This window comes from Alligator mississippiensis, chromosome 2 (genome assembly GCF_030867095.1).
Source record: "Alligator mississippiensis isolate rAllMis1 chromosome 2, rAllMis1, whole genome shotgun sequence".
Classification (NCBI taxonomy): domain Eukaryota; kingdom Metazoa; phylum Chordata; order Crocodylia; family Alligatoridae; genus Alligator; species Alligator mississippiensis.
Genome location: NC_081825.1, coordinates 23,882,566 through 23,901,244, shown reverse-complemented (window position 1 = coordinate 23,901,244; position 18,679 = coordinate 23,882,566). Strand labels below are relative to the sequence as shown.

Below are 18,679 nucleotides of genomic sequence, written 5' to 3'. Positions count from 1 at the left end.
CATCTTCCAGGTTGTCGATGAAGACATTGAACAAAACCAGCCCCAGGACTGACCCCTGGGGCACTGCACTTGATACCAGAGCTGCCAGCTAGACATGGAGTCATTGATGGCTACTCTTTGAGCCCAATGCTCTAGCCAGTTTTCTATCCACCTTACAGTCGATTCATCCAACCCACACTTCCTTAGCTTGCCTGTGAGAATTTTATGGGAGACTGAATCGAAAGTCTTGCTAAAATTAAGGTACACCAGATCCACTGGTCTCTCCACATCCACAGAGCCAGTCCTCTCTCATAGAAGGCAATCAGTTTGGTCAGGGACAACTTGCCCTTGGTGAATCAATGCTGACTGTTCCTAATTACACTTTTGTCTACCAAGTGCTTAGAAATGGATTCCTTAAGGATCTGCTCCATGATTTTTCCAGGGACTGAGGTGAAGCTGACTGGTCTGTAGTTCCCTGAATCCTCCTTCTTCCCTTTCTTAAATATGGGCACTATGTTTGCCCTTTTCCAATCACCCGGGACCTCTCCTGACCTTTTCCAATCATCTGCTACTGTCATCCATGCATATGTCCTGATTCTTGATGCCACTGATAAAACCAAAGAGAAATTCTACGCCAACCTTGACCAAGTCCTTTCTGATGTTCCGAAGGGAGACAGACATTATCCTGAGTGATCTCAATTGCGGAGTTGAATGGGACTCTAACCTCTGGAATGGAACCATCAGCAGGGAAGGAGTAGCAAAGGTCAACTCCAACAGCACTCTCCTGTTAACTAAATGCATAGAACATGGACTCACCATCACCGACACTGTTCCACCAGAAAAAAAGGCACAAAACATCACAGTAACACCCCACAACCTAAGTATTGGCAGCTGATTGACTATATAACTGTCCATGCCTATGACCACAAAGACGTCTACATCAGTGTTTCTCAACCAGTGGGACGCCTCCCACTGGTGGGATGTGAAGGTCGTGTAGGTGGGACTTCAACTCATTGCCCGATTGAAAAAATCAGTTGTTTGCACTTCAAATAAATGAATCAACAGATACCTCAAACAGTGCAGTTTTGTAGGGATTTGCTTTTATCATGGTGGGACCAGAGTTTTTTGATGAAATGGTTGGTGGGACATAAGGTGCAAAAGGTTGCAAACTGCTGGTCTACATCACCTGAGCTATGCTAGGAGCTGATGACTGCTGGACTGATCATCAACTCATCCATTCACTTATGTCACTCAAACTGGCTCCCAAATGATGGCTGCAGCAAAAGCAATGCTGACGGAAGATCAACGTTGAATGACTCAAAGACCCAAGCAAGCAAGACCTCTGTCACCAGTGCCTAAGTGAAAAACTGGTGGATTCCTATGAACGAAAATAGAAGAATGCCAGCAGCATGTGGGGTGCCCTCAAAACCACTGTCATCAGCACCTGTGAAGATAAACTTGGATTCTCTACCAGGAAACATGAAGTCTGGTTTGATGAGAACAACTGGAATATCCAAACGTTGATCAATGACAAGCGCAAGGCCTTTTCTGCCTGGCCAAATGATATCAACTCCAAGCAAAAGAAAATGAATCTCCAACAAGCCAAGGCAAAAGTCCAAAGAAGGACTTGCAATACGAAGAAGAGGTGGTGGGAAGATAAGGTGAAGGAGATTCTATATCTTGCTAATATCCATGATATGTGGTGGCTGTAAAGAAACCACAAAGTCAGAGATGGCAATCAAAGATGAGTTTATGCATTCCTTTATTTCAAATTAAGGTCAACACTATAATATCTAAATATGATGTGGACAATCTTCACCTGGGTCGACATGTAGATATGGCTGCAGAGAACAGTACTGGTTTAATCCTCCAAGGCCTGTCTATTATTCCTTTTTAGTACGTGTTGTGACTGTTACCTTTTCCCTCCTAATGTCCAAACCCCTCAACCCAGAAAAAAAAACTGAATATACTGGAAGCATCTACAGTTGGGTCATTCATTGACAACTGCATCACACCCTTGCTTGTGTTTGCCTTCATCAATGTTTAAATTCATGCTTGATTGGATAATGCCCATTGTGGAAAACCTACATTCTGCTGCCATACTAGAAGATAATAACAAGAAAACTAGTTGTGCAAAGCAAGACATCCTTAAAACAGGTGAGTTGGTGGTTAAAGCTTTGTTAAAAACTTGTATGCGTGCTAATATTTCTTGTGGACTTACTAGCTTTTATATGTAAATGCTAATAATGATTCCTTTCTTTATTCATTCAATATGGAAATAAAATGGGGTAGCAGATTGCCATAATGGGTCAATTCTATTCTTTAATTACTAGGCCACTATGGAGTCAAAACACTGAAAACCACACGAATGTTTTGCAGTAGCCTGGTGAATCTGACATCCATGTACTCACAGAAGCTGTAATGTAACGTAAACCTTTTTGTCACAACCCAAAGTTGTGATTTTTTGTTTTGTGTGTGCTTTGGCACTGCTAAATTCTTTTTCCCGCTAAATTGCAGCTTCTTTGCACGGTGGAGTTTTCTGCTGCAGAAGAGAACCCCGGTGCAACGGAGAATTTCCCGCCAATTTGTAGCTTTCTTTGCATGGTGCATTTCTTTTTGCATCTAAGAAATGCTCGGTGCAAAGAGTTCCCGCCATTTGTATTGAAATTCGAGCCACATTATTGGTTCACGTGAAATTATGCACATGTGGCGGCTAGCGATTGGCTTGCTAGCCATATAAAAAGCTTGTGTGGTTTTCGCCCAAGTTGGAGAACTCCAAGGAGACCCCCACAAGGGAGGACTCCACAAACACCAGGAGGAGGAGACTTCACGCTGTGTGAAGATCTCTAAGCGCTGCGGATCCTTATGGACCCAATGCATTTCTTAAAAGGCAACAGGGGCCTGACCAGCCTCTGGCCTTTCCCCGTCGCCGATAAATTCCTAGATGTATCCCTTCCTGCGCACAAAAGAGACGGACCCACGGAGGTTCAACAACTCCGTGGGAGAGAGCGAACTTGTTGTAATCCTCAAACGAGGATTTAAGCGAAGCTGTGCCTGGAAAACTGTCCAGCCCACACCACGACCACCTTTGGTGTAAGTAAACAATCTTTAAATCAACCACTACGCGTCTGTGACTAACTCTAGCTCGCCCCCGGTCTTCTCCGACCCCGCGTGCCCGGGCTGCTGGCCACGGCCCGCATGCGCAAAAGGGCCCGGATCGCTCCCGGCCCGCACACTTTTTACTGAGGCGTACAAGAAAATGGGATTGACACTTAACTTTCATAAGACTAAGGTCTTCCATCAACAAGTTCCTAGTGAACATTTACAAGGTGAGTGCTGAGGATTTGGAACAGACTCCCCGCAGAGGTGGTACAGACATCTACCCTGGTGATCTTCAAAAAATGTCTTGACGCCCATATTGCTGGGGTCATCTGATCCCAGCAGTCTTTCCTGCCCAAGTGCAGGGGGAGATGGACCCGATGATCTGCAAGGTCCCTTCCAGCCCCTAACAACTATGAAACTATAAAACAGTCCCCACCTCTGGTAATCCAGGTCCACAATTCTGGAGACTCTGGAGAGCGCTTAGTATTTCCCAGACCCTAGAAGCCATCTCTCACAGAAGGCTGACATAGATGAAGAAATCCAACATTGCCTCAAATGCGCAAGTGCAACCTTTGGATGCCTCAACAAATGGGTGTATGAAGATCGCAACATCAGACACGAAACCAAGCTCATGGTTTATCAAGCAGTCATGATCCCTACCGGGCTGTAAGGAGCTGAGACACACAAACATACAGAAGACACCTCAAGTTGCTGGTGAAGTGCCATCAATGCTGCCTGAGGAAGATCCTCCAAATCCAGTGGAAGACAGACGCACCAATGTTAGTGTTCTCCTGCAAGCAAACATCATGAGTACTGAGGCGATGATCATCCAACATCAACTTTGTTGGGCAAGTCATGTCATCCAGATGTCCAACTCCAGAATCCTGAAGCAAGTTTTATTCTCCCAGGTCAATCAAGGCGTACGCTCAAGAGGATGGCAGAGAAAGCGTTTCAGGAATGTCCCCAAAGCCAAATTAAAAAAAAATGCAACATCAATGTCAGCTTGTGGGAGACTATCACCCAGGACCACCCCATATGGAGGAAGAATCAGCTGCAGAGATCTCAGTGCTTTGAAACCTTATGACAACGAGGAGATGGAAAAGGGAAGCGTCTAAAACAGTGTGCCCTGGACCAAATCAAGAATCCAGCGCCACCCACCTGACACAGAAACAAATGTCTAAACTGCAGTAGAGTCTGTCAATCACAAATAGGCCACATCAGCCATCTTCAGACAGACAGATAAGGCAATCATGGAAGACAATAATCCTAAACTGTGATGGATTGCTAAAGAAGAAGAAAAGATAAGTGCAATGTATTATTTTTAAGTAAATTGACCTACTGAACAGAGCACTAGGTTGGAATAAACAGCACAAGGCTGGATTTTATTCTTGGCAATTGTGCTAACCTACATGATGACCTTTTCTATGATTCTATGACCCTGGACAAGTTACATGATATTTCTATTCCTCAGTTACTCCGTCTATAAAGTGGAGGGCTGACACTCTTTTATGAGATACACTGACAGAAAGCACTTTACAAGAGCTCGGTATTTTTATACAAATAGAGATGACAGATCAAAAAGGTTACAACTCTGACCCTTCTTTAAGGAATATAACAAAAAAAGAAAGATATTAGACTTATTCTATTTCATATCCACAAAATGTTCAATAGCAAGTTTTATCAGGGAAGAGAAATGAATAGACTGAAGAAAATGCAAGAGAAATGACCAGTTAAGTGAAGCAGGCTATGCATATAAACCTTTACTAAGCAGGACCTTTGCTTACAAATATTTACATATACAAATGAATACTTCACGTCTCTATGCTCAAGCTTCCCTTTCTGTTTACCTCTTCTATAAAGTGCTTTGAGACCTAACCTGCTGATTAGACTGGTAAAAAATTTGTGACACATTTTTCTGTTGGAAAACACCAATTCCATGGACTTAAAATGTTCTGGTGAAGCATGCTGATTCAAACTTTTGACAGTAGGCAGGCAGACAAGCTAAATGGCAGGCTAATCAACCTGATTTCCTAACAACTCAGGTTTCATGAGTTTGGTGGTCTGATTAGCAGGAAACATACCTGTGACATATTCTGATGGAGGGAAATTCCAGGCTGCACTCAGCTAGGTGTTAATTAGCATTATTATAAAACTTAGAATAAATTTGTTCCAATATTTTTATAAAATAATTCATACAGTAACATATTAAGAGCTAATTATGGCTGCAGACTACAGACTGACCTGAGTACTGGGGTCATATCGGGCAGTTGTCCGGATAGCCTTTGTATTGGTTCCATGGCTAAGTTCAGTCAGAGCAAAACATCCAAAAATCTGAACAGAAGCAAAGCAAATCAAGATGAGCGTAACAACTTGAATAGCATTACAGTGGCTGCATCTACACGAGATGCTGACTGCTTAGCAGTCCATGACTACAGAACAGTAGCGTCATGTGACAGGAAACGTGATACAATGCTACTGCACAGTAGGCGTGAGCTACTGTGCAGACAGCATCACAAAAAAGCTGTTCCCAGGCGTTACTACCCAGTAAATCTGGTTAGTGTACAGTCATTTAGTACCAAATGCCTGCACAGTAATGACTGCGCAGTCAGCATCTCATGTAGATGTGGCCAGTATTATACATTATGGCTATAAAAATGAAAGTAAACGAAAATCCAGGTGCTTAAGAGGGGGTTACAGTTCCAGGCATTAAGCTAAATTCATCACTGGTGTAAATAAGCATAAATTCTGCACCAAGGGGGCAGGGCCTTTCTGTTGCTTCATTCTCCTGGTATGTTTTGGAAGCCTTTAGAAAAGGGATGGGCAATTATTTGTGATGGAGGTCCACTTAATGAGTTTTGATGACCTGCTGAGAGCCAGGGGAGAGGGATGCAGCGGGACATTCCAATTGATCCTATCCAGTTCATTGGCCACCGCAGGGAGCCTGAGGAAGGACGACTGCATCCTGTGCCACACCACTCTGCCATAGCCAGGGCTGGGCAGGGCAGTAAGCAGACTCCTCCACCCTCCCCACATACATTTTCCCCGCTGCTGAGTTTCATGTTGACACTGTGCAGTGCTGGTACCGTGGCTGCAGGGCCTGCAGGGGATGGGGTGTGATGCAGTGTACTGAGTAGCCACCCTGTCTACCCAATGCAATGAGCTGCTGCACCACACTGGGAAAGTCAGGAATAGCTGTCCCAGGCTGAACCCCCTCCATGGCCAGCATGAACTGACTTCCTAGCAGTGCTGTGGGGACAGTGGCTCACCATGGTGGGCGGGTAGGTGAGACAGCTACTTGGTGCACTGCACTGCACTCCATTCCGTGTGGGTCCAACACCCACAGTGCCAACAGGAAACCAGGTGTGGGGTGAGGTTGCGAATCCTGCATGCTTTGTGGCCCAGCCTGGCCCTAGCTGCAGCACAGCACAGCAGTGTGTGGCACAGCTATCCCTCCTCAACCTCTCAATGGCAGCTGGCAAACCAGAAATGACCAATTAGTAGGCTGGATATGGCCCGCAGGCTGTATTTTGCCCACTCATGCTTTATGGAGATTTTGACTTATAGTAAAAGTATGGGTCATTAAATGCCATCCATTGTATAAGCAGGGATGATTCTTTGGGCATAGGGAACTGTTGCCTAAGAGGATGATTGATTTTTTCTATACAGGGAAACCTTTAGAACAGAAAAGTTTAGGAAGAAAGATAATGCAAGTCTATGTTCTATTTAAAAGTAACTAATAACTGAAGCCCATGGAAAGAGATAAATATGGACTCACTCTAGAATGTATAAATTATTTTCATAGAATTGTGTGGGAATTCCACCTGATTGAAGCTCTAATGAAGTTAGTGGATTGCATTCCCTCAACCTAGGGCTAAATATAACCAGAAACAAACATTTTAAAAAAGTAAAAAAATAAAAGCTTAAATTAGACTGAAATGGAAGATAAAATTACTATAACAGATGCAGAACTTAAGGCTTTTCCTGATGCTGAGGCTACTGATAACTTTACTCTGGGTTGCGGAGGGCAGCAGAGCAGGAAGTCTGAGACCAGAGTGGGCAGCCTGCCCTGAACCTGCCCCGCACACAGATCTGGGGACACAGGTCCCCCATACCCTCCCAGGAGTGTGTGTGGTAGAGGAGAGCTGCCCCCACTTCCCACCAGTGCCGACATGTAGGGGGTGCACAGGGATGTTAGTGCACCCCCGAAAGCAAGCTTTCCCTGCTTAGGCGATGGGCAGGGGGGGCAGACAGGAATGCCAGTGCCCCCCCTGCGAGTACAGGTCACAGAGTGGGGGCACCAGGAGAAGTGTTGCTGATAATTCCGGGAGTGCCACTCGTGCTTCCTGGTTGGCATGATCAGTCGCAGGGGATCCCTCCCCAGTCAGTGAGATTGGCCATGGGGGTCTCCCTCCCCCGACTCAAGAGGCTCCAGTTGCCCATGCTTTCCGCATAAGCTTCCCACAGCCCTGTCCGGCTCCCTGCCAGGGTCCTGCAGCCATGCATTGTAGCCCCGGGCCCCAATCCCCACACACCACCTGGCTAGGCTGTACCCTCAACCCCAGCCCTGCCCAACTCCCTCCCTCCTTCTGGCAGCCTCAATCTCCACCCCCCTCCACCACTTGTCTGTGGGAGCTGCTCTCCAGGCTGCCTGGGGCCATGTGTGTACACATGTACGTGACATCCCCTGCCTGAGCCCTCCTTCCGCTCCCTCCCAGCCTTTTTGCAGGCTAGAACTCTGCTTATGCAAGTATTTATGCAATTAGTACCCGCAGCAAGTACTTATGCATTTAGTACTTGCTTATGTAAATAAGAAATGATTTTGCAGTAATTGTGCAGTACCATCCCTGCACATCTTTTTTTCCAATGCTACCACACAGTAGCTGGTTACTACTGCAGCGTAGTGTTGAGTCATGATTAGTGCCCAGCAATGCTACTGCACGGTAGTAATGAACTACGCAGTAGGGTCTCGTGTAGATGCACCCATTGTGTTGTTTCTGGATTACAATGGAATAGATAATTCACTTTAAAGGGCTGACTGAGGAGCAGAGCCTGCCCAGCTCATGAAAGAAAGTAAATAGGTAAAAAAGCTTTTTCTTAAGATCCGTTTAGGGACAATGCCAAACCCTTAGGATAGTTCTACAGCACGCCCCAGTGCTCTTACAAATGAGATAGCAAAACCCACTGAAGATACCTCCTGCTGCAACTCGCAAGTAGGCCAGAAGTAGAGATCTCAAGAGCAGGGACAGGTAGTACCCCCAGAGTTGCTTCACCACTTCTTTTCTGGGTTTGGCATGCATGAGTGGGGCTAGATGGTTGAAGCATGTTTAAAAGTGGTGCTCACTAAGCATTCTGTGGCAGCAGCATAGACATACCCTTCCTGGCTCCAGCCCCTCATGGGGGGGAACACTAAAACCAGTTTCAGTAGAATGAGTCAGAAAGAGTACCACCAACTCAGGGGGACATAAATGGTAGTATAAACCTGGTCTTAACCAAAACTTCTCCAAAAGCTATGCCAGCTAGGAGCATTAAGGAAAAAAAAAGAAAAATCACACCTTGTAAGCAGGATAGTTACGATGGAAAAAAAACCCAACACATGGTTTAGATCAGGCTTGTCCAACATGTGGCCCGCGGGCTGCCATGCGGCCCTCCAAGCTGTTTTCTGAGGCCCTAGGTGCTGTGACGGGAAACGAAAGTAAACACTGTACTTTCGTTTCGGGGGGGAGAGGTGGTGATGTGATAACGCTTCCTGCGAGATCTTTGAATATGGCTCGCCGGCCCACTGGGTGATAAAAAGTTCATGATCTGGCCCCACATTCAAAAAGATTGGACACCCCTGGTTTAAATAAACTACATAAGCAAAAGCTATGCTGTTTTTGGCATTTAATTAATATTGTTCATGGAGGAGGTATGGCTGTGCCTGAAAGAAAAATCCTTCTATCGTGATATGCTCCATCTCCAGAAGGGGGCTCTGCTGGCTTAACCATAGTGACAAGTTCAAGTGTAGAGAAATCCTGAGAGACACTGAGTGAACTCTGTTCTATTCCTGAAACTTAAAAGGAAAGCTTAACTTCCAGGAAAGATAAAAACTTAACTTGTAGGGAAGCGTATAATTAGATGGGAAGAAAAATATAGACTGGTTGTTTGCTGTTCTAAAACCCGTTTTTGTCCCATCCTTTATTCCAGGGCTGTCCAGCTTCTGAGCGGCTGGGGGCTACACCACCCCGTAGTTGCTTCCCCTGTGGGCTACATTACTCCATCACTGTCTTTGCCATGGGCTGCAGAAAGCAGAAACTGGAGGAAGGGGATTAGGGGAAAACTGAGACCCTGGCTGGAAGATGGCAATGGCAGCAGAAGCAGGCAATGGAGGCAGTGATGGCTGGGGGAGCAGCACCCAGACTCATGGGGAAAAGTGTGGGAACCTGAGGAAGTAAAAGCAGCAGGAGCCTGTAGATTTTAAGTTAACCACTCATAGCCCACAAGCTGCCAGCTGGATACCTCTGCTTTGTCCCAATGGCTAAATAAAAATACTTTGATTTAAGAAGGTTAATATTGGTTAACTGGTTAATATTGTGGGGTCTCAGGTTCCCCATGAGTAGAGACCTAATGAAATTGCAATTTTAGGTTTTTCGCAGAAAATGCTAAATCATGCATTTTCCATGAAAAACAGTGGGCTTCATGATTTTCATAGATTTCATAGACATTAGGGCTGGAAGGTACCTCGTTAGATCATCGGGTCCAGCCCCCTGCCCAAGGGGCAGGAAGTCAGCAGGGGTCAAATGATCCCAGCAAGACAGGCATCCAAGTGTTTCTTAAAAGTGTCCAGAGTAGATGCTTGCACCACTTCTGGGGGGGAGTTTGTTCCAGGCCTCAGGGGCTCGGACAGTAAAGTGTTTCCTTATGTCCAGCCTAAAACGGTCTTGCAGGAGTTTGTGACCGTTAAGACCTTGTCATCCCTTGGGGTGGTCTGGTGAACAGGCGTTTCCCCAGATCCTGATGCGCACCCATTACGTACTTATAGGCTGCCACCAAGTCACCTCTGAGCCTGCGCTTCTCCAGACTGAAGAGTCTCATAGCTTGCAGCCTCTCTTCATAAGGCCTGTTCTCTTGCCCTGTGATCATGTGCGTGGCTCTCCTCTGGACCCTTTCAAGCTTCTCCACATCTGTCCTGAATTGTGGAGCCCAGAATTGGATGCAATACTCCAGCTGAAGCCTCACCAAGGTCAAGTATAGCAGGAGGATGACATCCTGGGTCTTGCTCAAGATGTATCGGTAGATGCAAGCCAGAGTTTTGTTTGCTTTGCCAGCTACGGCATCACATTGGTGGCTCATACTCATCTTGTGGTCAATCATGACCCCCAAGTCTCTTCCAGTTATGGTGCTATCGAGTGTAGCACTGCCAAGCCTATAAGTGTGAAGTGGGTCCCCCACTTTCCCCCGCCACAGCCGCCCAGGACGCAGGCTCTGGACAAGCCTCTGCTGCCGGCCACAGAGCCCAGGCTGCTCAGTGCAAGTGGCAGGGGGGCTGCAAGCAGGTGCATCCAGGTTCATGGAGCCCCGGCCCACCTCGCTGCTGCTGGCAGGTACACTTGCACCTGAGGGTAGATGGCAGGGAAGGGGCCAGGACCAGGGCTGCGCTGCCCCCGGCCCCTTCCCTGCTGTCTGCCCTGAGATGCATGTACAGTTTAATTGAATGCTTAGATTGGAGATGGCCCAAGATGGTGGAATTAATGCATGGATTAATGTCTTTCCCCAGGTTTAATCAGAGTAATTAAGCTGTGATTTCAGGCCATCTGCCAATCTGTGGGGAGGGTCAGGACTGCCTTGGTCTATCAGAGACATGAGGACCCTGCTGCAATCAGCCCACAAAAATGGTGGCTGGCCCAATAATCTCCCCATGAAATCAGCTGCTTGCCTTCTCAAACTGGGTAGACCCCTACCCATGAAAAAATGTCAGTGCCCAAGATTCAGACTTAGTTTAAACTTGAGAATTTTTCTGGCATAGTTCTGTTAGTTAGGAATGTAAAAAGAAAAAGAAACAACACCAAATACATGTCTCTAACAGCTATGCTGTCAGAAATCCTATTACCGATGCTTTTATTGGAACAAATGCCTTTTTGCTAATATAGCTTATTTTGTTCAGGGAGGTGGTTTATGCTACACTAACAAAAGAACTCTTTCTTATAAGCTGCATCTCTACTGACAGTGTGGTTTGCTGTGGTTGTACCGGCAAACTAAACTGTAGACAGGGACCCAGTCAAACCTGCAAAGATACCAACTTCTTATTATATTCAAGATGGTGTAGCCAGATCCAGGTCTAAGAGTGGAAGAACAGCAACATTTTTCTACGAGAAAGATGAGGGAAAGAGACTGAACATGTTGAAGGGAGTATTCAGAGAGACCAGAAAAGATGAAGAGATACAGTTAGCCCAATAAACAATATAAAACACAGCTTTGGAAAGTTACACAAAAAAATTACCTCCATATTATCGACTTGTCTCACCAATTCCTTATGCCTCTCAGATCCAGCACTTTCGATCATATTCTTGAAATTCTGAAAATAGAAGATGAAGGAACTGAGAGTGAAATTATGTCCCAACACTGGAAAGAGAGCTTGAGTAGGTAAAAGAAACTTTATGGGTGACGGCTACCCCAGCAGGGGCTTATGCAACACTTAAATCCCTCTTGAACTGTACTTTTAAGGGATTAAATGACGAATGATTCTGGTCCTGGCTTCTCTGAACTGGAGTGATTGTCATCCAGAGAAAATTCATTGGCCTTTTTTCTGTGTCATGCAAGGACTAAATCAGTCAAGAATACTCATGATGGAGTGATCCCAGCTGACTTACTGCCCCTTGGCCAGGGGGCTGAACCCAATGATCTCGCAAGGTCCCTTCCTGCCCCAATGTCTATGAAATCTATGATAGGTTCAGCTTTGGGCAGCCTCAATTTGCTGGACCCTAGTTACAGTCTCATGCATAAGTGCTTTAGGTGTGCTCATTTTCCACTTGTACCTGCAGTTCGGGAAACCAAAGCCCTTTCAGGGGGCTCCAAACTTTTGAAAGTTTATAAACTCCTTGCACCCAGCAAGTTTTTAGATGAATGGGTCTGGACATACGAGTGGGTGGTTCAAACACAAGCCAAATTAGTATCTCCCTAGAAGGTTTTTCCCTTCTAGTGGTGTTCTAATTAGAAAAGAGTTGGTGGCCTCAATTTAGTCTCTCTTGGCCTGGTATTTACAGAACCACCAGCCCCAACACAATTGGTACTGAGCAGTAGTGCTCACCAAATATCAGGAAAAAAATTTGTTCAAGTATATCATTTAATGGAAATAGTAAGATACGCCAATGCTATTTAATCTGCTCTATTAGCCTTCTGCTTCAAATGAAGGGCAAATCACTGAAAGTCACATCTAAGGCTCACAGAAATCAAGAAGAATCTTTCTGGGGGCTTCCATGGATTTTAAACCATGTTCTCATAGAACATAGAGATTATTTTTCCTCTCACACACAGCTATAGTCCATCCAAGAGGAAGCTAAGTTACACTGGCAAGCTAATAAGGGGAGGCTTGCATTACCAAGGCAATGCTACAATTGTAGTATTCTTTAGGAATTACATCCTGGCCTCATTAAGTCAATGGCAAAGCTCTCATTGATTTCAAAGGAATCGTCATGTCACCCTAAGGCTATCCAATCTGGCACTTTTAAACAGTTTGACTCAGGTTCCTTATTTAAAGAGAAAATGTGTGTGAAGACATCACATTTTTAGAAAGTTTTCCTCAAAAGGAAAAAATAATCAGTAGAAAGGCATTGAAGTTGCAGATTACTTGAGTTTAGCTATTTAAAAAAAAACTTTTTATGAGCTATACTCACTTGGTGATTTAAGAGGTATTTGAGACAGACAGACCAATCATACATCCCAAGGCACTGTAACAATATCATAAGTTTTAATGGATTCACTATGAGATCTTCCATATTTACAAACTCATATTCAAAGAGCTTCTTGCAACGCAGGAATGTCAGCTCACGAAGTTTCTCTTGGGTTATATCTTCTCCATGATGACGAGCAAAGAGTGGATCATTTTCCAAAGTAGAGAAGATTCCATTCTTGATAGGGGAAAAAAATGACAATAGAAATGTAAAACCAAAGCGGTGAAACAATTAAGGAATCATGTTCATTTTCCTCTGTGGCTCAGTTAGGCTTCCTGTCACAAGAGTAGTTTGCTCACAAAGTTTAATATACTAATAAAATCTAAAAAAGCCAAAAGGCAGAACTTAAAAATTGAAATATACAAGAAAAATATATATAGAAATGTGTTAATACATGGAAAATGTGACTGCACTTTATGAGAGCTGCTGACTCATGAAGTGCTAAGTGGCTGCACCACTTTGAAAGATGTATCTGGCAATTTCTCAAAATTAAATCTCAAGTGCACTGGATAAGTCAACCTATCCGAGAAACACTTTTAAGTAGGGGTGCACCAATAAAGATATTCTTGGCCAAAAACAATAGCCGATAATTAACCATCCATTTTGGCTGATACCAATCTGACAGCTGATTTACAGGAATGCAGCCCAGCAGCGTGGAAAGCAGCGCCCTGCTGGTAAGTCAGGGGGAGGGGGAGGGGGCATGGGGGAGGGAAAAGTTATGGGGGTTGCAGATCGAGGCCCCCCACGGTGAGGGAGGGAGTGGGGCAGGGGCAGGAACTGCCCAGTCGGGGGTGCTGGGCCAGGCTGCACTCAGGGCAGGCAGGGCAGGGCAGGTTCGGCTGCATGGGACCGGGGGGCGATGCTGGGAGGGGCGGCTATGGGGAATTTTGGGGCGGCCACAGCCTCCCAAACCTACCCCGTTCAGGGCACTTGCTCTGCTGCTTTTCCTTTGGGAGACCCCTGCTGTGGGGTGGGCAGCGGAGCCAGTGCATGGCTCTCCAGGGAAAAGCAGCAGAGTGCTCTGAGCAGGGATTGTGCTAGGGAGGGTTGGGGGGTTATGGTCACCCTAAAATTCCCTGTAGCCCCCTTGTAAACACCCTTCCCAGTGCTGTCGTTACCTGCACCAAGCTGCTGAGCCTGCCCCTCCCCGAGTGAAGCCCCAGCCCAGCCCCCACTGCTGGGAAGAGGCTAGTGCAGCCCATGGCCCCAAGCCTGCAGGGTGGCAGCCTGCCTTAGCCCCCTGCACAAATTGGGCCGGGGGGGGGGAGGGGAAACATGCCTCCCATGCCTCTCCCAGGAGTGCATGCAGCAGCGGGGAGCCACTCACTCCCCCCCCCCCCCACACCCGCCTCAGGATGAGTTGCCTGCGGCTTTGCCCTGCATCCCGCCCTGGAGTTGCATTCACTGTCTTGGCTGGGCAGCACCTGCCCCTGCCCCACTCCCTCCCTCATGTGGGGGCCTCAGTCTGCACCCCCTCCACGCTTCTTCCCTTCCCTAAAATTTATTGGTAGGGCACTGCTCTCCACGCTGGTGGGATGCATTCCTGGCTGTGTGCATGCATGCAACATTTATCAGTGATGTTATCGGCTAAAAGACGCCAATTGCCAATAACGTTAATTTTCCTGTTATAGGTGCCAATTTGATAAGTGACTGATGTATCACCACGCCTCTACTATTAAGCCTCCATTTCCTTACCTTGTTGCTTTTTATAGTTGCTTCATTATTTTATATCTAAACTCCTGGTAGGTGTCTAAATATATTTCTTGTTCTAGTCCACATTTGACCATCAATGTAGAGATTTAAGGGTAACCTTCAGTCAAAATCGCATTCTTCAGCAGCTAGTAGTAGCTGAGTAATGCCACTCTTCTTCCAAGTAAAGCAGACAACTATTCTATCTTGCCCAACTACCATCTACAACCATCAGGGCTTAATCTTAGGTGACTGGTGTTGTTACATGGAATGATTCTTCCCTAGCTGACTTATCATCCACGGAAGATTTTTAACGGGGCTTTGGGGCTTACAGCTAAGATTACTTAAAATAAAATTTAATTTGTGTAATCTAGAAGAAATAGTGCCTTGGGCTAAAGAGATGTCTTTCCCTGGTCTCAATGGAAAGGGTCTCTGGTAGTGAGATGGTTCTTCCTATACTTCTCTGGCAATCAGCAACTATATTATGTTGTCAAATGAACAGTGGTGTTTGCCTGTACAGCGCTGCAGCTCTCTAGCATACAGAAAGTTTGGGCATATATCTGTATGGAGCAAAGCAGCACTGTGTAGAGCAGTGGTTCTCAACTGTGTTAGACTCAAGGAATCCCTCATTAGATTCGAGACACCCCTCAGAAAATGCCAGCTCTTCGTTTTTACTATTTTCTTGACTGGGGGTGGGGGAAGCAGTTCTGTTGTCATGGAGAACTCAGAAAGAGTACAACAGGTCAGAATATTTTGGCACTACAGGGTCCTATCTGAAATCTCTGGGTTTATGATGTGAATCATGTGTAGGTTTTGGCATACCTAACAATGCTAATGCTGTGTGGCAGCCCACAGCACCCTTAAAAGGATCCTACAGCACCCTGCTCGAGAATCACTGGTGTAGATCCACATTGAGCTAGTGTTGTGCATGCCAGCTCTGAGGTCAGAAGCAGCGTAGCTCTATGGGGATAGTGCTGCACCCCAGTTAATTAACTGCTCAGAAACAGAGCTTACCTGCCTGGGTGCTTCGCTGAAGCAACATGGATATGCTGCTTTTAGTACTGGACCTAGCACAGTTTCTGCCTGGCACTAGACTAAACTGTATAAACATACCTATTTTTCTTTAATATTTAACTAGCTAAGCCAGATGCACATCAAGGTACTTAATATTTCTGTGATCTACCTTCTAAAATGTGTATGTCTGAGAGACCCAGAGATACTTGTATCTGAGTATAGTTTTATGCAGGTACAAGAGGTCACCGCCTTCTCAATTTGCAGGAAGGACTGGAATCCTGGAAGTTAGTCTTTACTCATCTTCCTACTATCCACCATTAGCAGGGAGACCAAACTCTTTATATTGGAGTAGTTCAGCTAAAGAACTTTTGTTCTGAAATTCACTATAAATTGGCCACGAAACAGTTCCCAACATCTGCCCAATCTTAGTTCAATGGACACTTTCTTTCCAAAAGGTAACCTCACAGATGTTTAGAAAGAAGCAAATCTTTGCCAGTGTTTGCAAAGCTTACCTTATATTGGAGGAGTTCTTTTCCCTCTAAAAACACTGCCATCTCTTTCCAGTTGAAGGAAGCCTTCTTGCGGTACACACAAAGTGGTCCCTTAGGGAAGTCTGGCAGCAAAATGTCCCCAGAGTTTTGGGTACCACTAGCTTCCTTCAGGTCAGTGGTGGTTGCCATTTTCAAGCTAAGCACTTCTGCAGGGCAAACAAGAACAAATCTGCAATGAACTAAAACACTGCAAAGGCTTAATTTCTCACATATATTTCTAAAAGAAGGAATGACTATGACTAGGATTCTTAATTAAATCCATACAGAGCTGTTCAAAAGGCATGGAGACAGGCAAGGCAGATGCACCTGTTCAAACTGGTCTTACCTTTTTGTAATGCAATGGGTTTGGTACAAGTGAAACAACTGTCTTTGTGCCAATGCTTATGGATAGTTCACCTTCTGTTATTAAAATGTGAGCAGAACATTTTCAAATAAGATACATGCCTCCACTTCTGTGTACTATTTCATGACTAAAAGGGAGATTTAGATTTTAAAAGTCCAATAAAAAGTACCATGCTTTAAACAATATGTGAATAATTAATTGGCCTCACTTCCAAATGAAACTATGCAAATATCAATGGATTCATACATGTAAAAAGGCTTAAAATGAAGAAGGACATTATGTTTCCTCCCACTTAATGTTGAAATAACCTATAGGCAAAAAACATTTTTCAGTTAGGCTTTATTCACCCTTTATTCTTCCAAGTGATCGGTGGCACTGCAAATGCAAAAGTCATGCATAAACCAAAGGCAGAGAGAAGCAGTTTGGGGAATAGGCAGGAGCTCTACCCTCATCTTCCACTGAAGCACCTAGCCTCAAGTTGTTAGGGCACCCACACACCTCTGCAAAGTACACACAGTACATCATTGCTAAATGTCACCATATCAGTACAGTATGACTGAACAGCTGCAGTAAATGGGAAGGGGAAAAGATCTGCTAAGGCAGCACAGGATCAGGCATCTTCCACCCACAAGATATGGCAGGCTTTCCCTGCAATTGTAATCAGGCCCATCTCTCAGAAACGCACAAGACCCCTCTCACTTAAGTGCAAAGGTTCTTTCAAACTAGACAAGCTGCTTTGGCCTTGGCTAGAAACTAAAATGATGTTTCTATGATCGTTGTTGATCCAGCAAACTATGGGTTCAATTTTCACTAAAAATCTATAAGTTGTTACTCTGATTGTCTGAACCTGGGTCCAGATAACTGAACACAACAAAATGGAGTGATGACTTAGTTAAAGTTAAGAATACATTACTATTCAGAATCCTGCTTTTCCTTTTGCTCATAACTCTTTGCAGAAACCCCTCTTTGGGGCTGAAACTTCATATGTATTAAGTGATTTATTTTAAAGAAAATGATACAATATTCCCTTTTCACTACCAATCTATCTGCTCCCTGGTTCTATGTATACATAAAAGAATTTCCCAGTTAAAAGATAAACCTTTTTCCATCAAAATGTACTTTTCTAACATTTGTAATATATCTAGTAAATTATGCTACTTTGTACTAATGCATCTAGACCATTTGGCTCAGAAAAGAGATTTTATTACTAAGTCTGATAGTTGAATATAGGTTATCTCAGTTAATGTTTTTTAACTGAGGTAACCCACCCAGATGTGGAGGTAATGGAGGACTGTTACAAATTCTTAAATAAATTAAATAAATACCAGTCTGTAGCTTACAGGTCTTTGGTATTTCCTTTTCCCTCACTACAATAAACTGCTACAAAAGATAGTTTTATATATAAGCTAATGCACATTAGCATTTTGTCTGCAAACAAGGACTTTGTCTGTACTCACCCCTTTTGCTCTGTTCATAGTCCAAAAAACTTATCTCATATAATCAGTAAAGTGTCAAAAGTCCAGGGTCTGGATTTCAAACTCATCTTAACTATCATTTCTTTTAGAAGCAATAATTTTCTATACGGTGCTTGTAACACAATGTGAAATCTCACTAATACCAGCCTTAATCTCAGTGTAGCTAGACAGTAGGGCTGTGCGAAGCTTCAATCCTCGATTCAATTCAGCCTGATTTGGTGGCCCAATCTCCAAATCCGAATCAAATCAGGAGACCCTTAATTTCTCTGAATTGATTTGGGGATTCAGACAGAGACACAGCTTTAAATGTTTTTTCTACAGTTTCATAGTTGGTAGGGTCAGAAGGGACCTTGAAGTGCGGTGCCCAGAACTGGATGCAGTACTCCAACTGCGGCCTGACCAGTGTCGCATAGAGGGGGAGGATCACCTCCTTGGACCTGCTCGTGATGCATCTGTGGATGCATGGCAAGGTGCGGTTACCTTCCTGACCGCGTCCCCACATTGGTGGCCCATGTTCATTTTGGAATCAATGACTCCAAGATCCCTTTCTGCCTCTCTGCTGATGAGAAAGAAGTTCCCCAGCCTGTAGGTATGCTGCTG

At 44.9% G+C, this 18,679-nt stretch overlaps 1 protein-coding gene across 2 annotated transcripts in view; it reads right to left on the bottom strand.

The window, feature by feature from the left end:
- The window catches only part of LOC102569403 (peroxisomal acyl-coenzyme A oxidase 3), an 83,311-nt gene that overhangs the window by 57,064 nt on the left and 7,568 nt on the right, over window positions 1-18,679 (bottom strand). For both annotated transcript variants that reach the window (XM_059721538.1, XM_059721539.1), the window contains exons 2-5: window positions 16,223-16,407; window positions 12,951-13,184; window positions 11,558-11,632; window positions 5,323-5,412 (exon numbers count right to left, since the gene is read on the bottom strand). In XM_059721538.1, the coding sequence (XP_059577521.1) occupies window positions 5,323-5,412; window positions 11,558-11,632; window positions 12,951-13,184; window positions 16,223-16,407 (584 nt within the window). The remainder of the gene's footprint in view (window positions 1-5,322; window positions 5,413-11,557; window positions 11,633-12,950; window positions 13,185-16,222; window positions 16,408-18,679) is intronic.